Below are 3,507 nucleotides of genomic sequence, written 5' to 3' on the forward strand. Positions count from 1 at the left end.
GTGCCACTGGACTCTTTTGGATTGCTAGCTATTGGGGGGGGGACACATGCAGATCTGTCCTCGCAGAGGAGGGAGAGCTGGTACCTGAACAAAACTTGGTCTTAAAGGTGCCACTGGATTGTTTTGGATTGCTAGCTATTGGGGGGGGACGACAACGTGCAGATCTGTCCTCGCAGAGGGGGGAGAGCTTGTACCTGAATGAAACTTGGGTCTTAAAGGTGCCACTGGACTGTTTTGGGTGGGGTGGGGGCTCTGCAGCTTACCTGGCTGCTTCGTGCTCTGACTGAGGGCTGCTGGGAGCAGGGGGTGGGGCTTGTTGCATGTGCCCACCCCCTGGGCTCTTTACTGCCGGAGCTCTGCTCCTGTGCGCTCCGGCAGGAAATGACCCCTGGGTAAGACTGCCAGCTCTAGGTAGGGAAATACCCGGAGATTTGGGGGCAGGGGGTAGAGCCTGGGAAGGGCGGGTTTAAGAAAGGAAGGGACTTCCGCGGGGCACAGTGCCCTAGAGTCCTCCCTCCAAAGCATCCATGTTCTCCAGGGGAAGTGATCTCTGTAGTTTGGAGATCGGTTGTCACCCCAGGGGCTCCCCAGGCCCCACCTGGAGACTAGCAAGCCTACATGGTGCTGAGTGGAACTGAGACCCACGTGGATGAAGTGCTGTTAACAGCTGCTAAGGTTAAAAGCTACCATTAACCTTGATCGCTTTCTTTTCCAGCAGAGGCTGTAGGGGGCAGCTTCAGCTCTCGGGTCATGACCCCTGAAGATCTCTGTGGCTTCCCCCTGTCCTAGAGGATCCAGAAGCGCGCCACGGATTAACTCGCATTTGCTGCCCTTCAGGGGCTGCATCCGAGCTCAGAATAATGATCGTCGGCAGGACGTTAAGGTAGGGTTGCAGTTCTGGCCCCATTAGAATGAGGCCCGCCTGGACGGTTCCATTCTCTTGCCGTGCTAATCCTCTTACAAAAAGGCCTTCCTGCAACAGTTCTGTTTTGCACAATCCGTGGCGGGTTGACAGACCTGTGGGAGCCTCCACGACCTCCTCCCGCAGGCTGTTCCACGAGGTGGGAGCCACTACGGAGAATGTACATAAATGTATCTGAACCTGTTTGTGGCTGTGGTAGGGATTTTTGTGCCTGGTTCTAGCCCTCATTTCTTGTTCCCCTTTTGGGGGGGGGGTTGTCTTTTGATGCCCTGGGCCTTATTAAACGGGGCTCTTCCTTAGCCGTGGACAATGGGGTGGAATAGTCTTTCATTGCTGATCCTAATGGGTTCCATCAAGTTCCTTCTTTTTTTATGGACCAAAGTTGACCAAGATGGGTGGAGATGGAAAATGGCACGTTGGTACTTACTGTGAAGGTCCATTCTCCTTGGAAGTTCTGAAAGAACTCAAATGTGAACTTGTGGCTCTCCTGACAAAAATATGTAATCTTTCCTTAAAACCAGCCTCCGTTCCTGAGGACTGGAAGGTAGCTAACGTCACTCCCATCTTTTAAAAGGGTTCCAGAGGAGATCCGGGAAATTACAGGCCAGTCAGTCTGACGTCGATACCGGGTAAATTGGTGGAAACCATTATTAAGGAAAGAATTAGTAGGCACATAGATGAACAAAACCTATTGAGGCAGACTCAGCACGGTTTCTGTAAGGGAAGATCTTGTCTCACTAACCTATTAGTGTTCTTTGAGGGGGTGAACAAACATGTGGACAAGGGGGATCCAATAGATATTATTTACCTTGACTTCCAGAAAGCTTTTGATAAAGTTCCTCATCAAAGGCTCCTAAGCAAGCTCAAAAATCATGGGATAAAAGGACAAGTCCTTTTATGGAAGAAGTGCTTCCTTTTATCCATTCTAACCCGACTGCTCAGCAATTTCATGGAGAGTGCAATTTCATTGAGTTCATTAAATAAAACTTTATTATGCTAACCCACGCTACTTTCTCAGAGTCGAGGCCGTCAGACAAAACTTATCAATGTCTCGAGTGTGTCACCTTGTTCTGTCTTAATCGGTTTCAGGCTCTTGCGGCTGGAAGCTCTCCTCCGGATCCTGGCCCCGCCTTGTGGCCTCCACACCTCTGCCAACCAGCCGAACTCCAATCGCACCTCCATCGCTTACACCCCAAGGCAGAAATTCTCCAGGGCCTACCCAGTCCTGTTGGTCAGACCTGACGGCTCGACCATCCACATCCGCTACAAGGCGCCAAGGCGGATTCTTATGGTGAGAGTCAGTGTTCTCTCTAAGCTAAATTAGTGTGAGCTAGCTCCAGGGGTCTTTTTGTAGAAAAAGAGGTGCAGGAGCTTATTAGCATAACTCATTAGCATATGTCACACCCCCTGACATCACCAGAAGTGTTTCATAAGGCCACACCCTTCTGACATCACCGGAAGTGTGTCAGAAGGCCACACCCCCTGACATCACTGGAAGTGTGTCAGAAGGCGACGCCCACCGCTCAGGCTCCACCCCAAAAAATCTCCAGGGTATTCCCAACTCAGAGCTGGCGAACTTCTGCCATTATCATATCATATCACCCACTGAGGGCTCTTTTGTGCTTTCTTGCACCAGTAAGAAGGGGTCTGGGTAAAAGTCGGATCTACATGGATCCTCATGAATTCGTATGATTTTTACACTGAAATGAAATAAAACCACAATAATACGGTAGGGCATGTGCAGGTCTATAGAAGGCACCACAAAAATCATACATCCACAGATTTGTGGCACCACAAACGTGTGAAAACATGATTCCAAAGCATGGACCCCCATGATTTCATTTGATTTTTACACTGAAACGAAATGAAACCAACATCATACTGTACATCATGTCTTAGACTATAGGCACCACTACAAAAATCGTGCCTCCACGAATCCGCAACAGACTCCAGTCCAGGTCTTGTTCTCATGTGCAAGGAAAGGAAGCGGCAGAGCCCAGCGGTGGCAGAACGGGCCGCGCTACTTCCAAGTGTAGGTGGAGCATCAAGGAGGATTTCCTTTTGCAGTGGTTCCCTGTGTGTGTGTGTGTGGGGGGGGGGATCCCTGCAAAACAGCACAGAAGCAGCGCAGCAAATAAAGAGAAGGGTTAGAAGAACCATTTCTCTCTGTTGTGGTTTCCTCTTGCAGCGTTTTCTTTATAATTTGCAGGGAATCCCCACTGAACAACCATTGCACCTCGGCTGCACCCAGGACTTTCCTCCTAGAGGAAAAAACTTCTCTGCAAAGCAAACCAAGGCCATTTTCTGCGCTGCTTCCCTTTGTCCCGATCGTATGTGTCAATTTCACACCATGTGCTGTGTTTTTTTGAGGATTGACTAGACCCCCGGGGAAATGCGGTGAAGCTGCTGAGCAAAATGTGGCTGGGCGGCACGTGTTGTGAAATTGACACGTAGGATCGGAGCAAAGGGAAGAGCAAGCGCAGGGCAGCAGTTTGTGGGAAAATGTGGGGTTTGCTCTCGAGGAGATGCACAAGTGGGAACGCCAGACTCGTTTTCTCCTGAACTGATGGTTTACACATGCGGGG

General features: G+C 50.2%; 1 protein-coding gene across 1 annotated transcript in view; it reads left to right on the forward strand.

The window, feature by feature from the left end:
- Nucleotides 1-720: 720 nt before the first annotated feature.
- MRPL55 (mitochondrial ribosomal protein L55) overlaps nt 721-3,507 on the forward strand; it is a gene marked incomplete at its 3' end in the record, with an annotated part of 3,884 nt that continues 1,097 nt past the window's right edge. The window contains 2 exon segments of the mRNA XM_015413001.1: nt 721-883; nt 2,012-2,245. Of these exon segments, the coding sequence (XP_015268487.1) occupies nt 861-883; nt 2,012-2,245 (257 nt within the window).

Source organism: Gekko japonicus, unplaced genomic scaffold (genome assembly GCF_001447785.1).
Source record: "Gekko japonicus isolate JY-2015 unplaced genomic scaffold, Gekko_japonicus_V1.1 scaffold2375, whole genome shotgun sequence".
Classification (NCBI taxonomy): Eukaryota; Metazoa; Chordata; class Lepidosauria; order Squamata; family Gekkonidae; genus Gekko; species Gekko japonicus.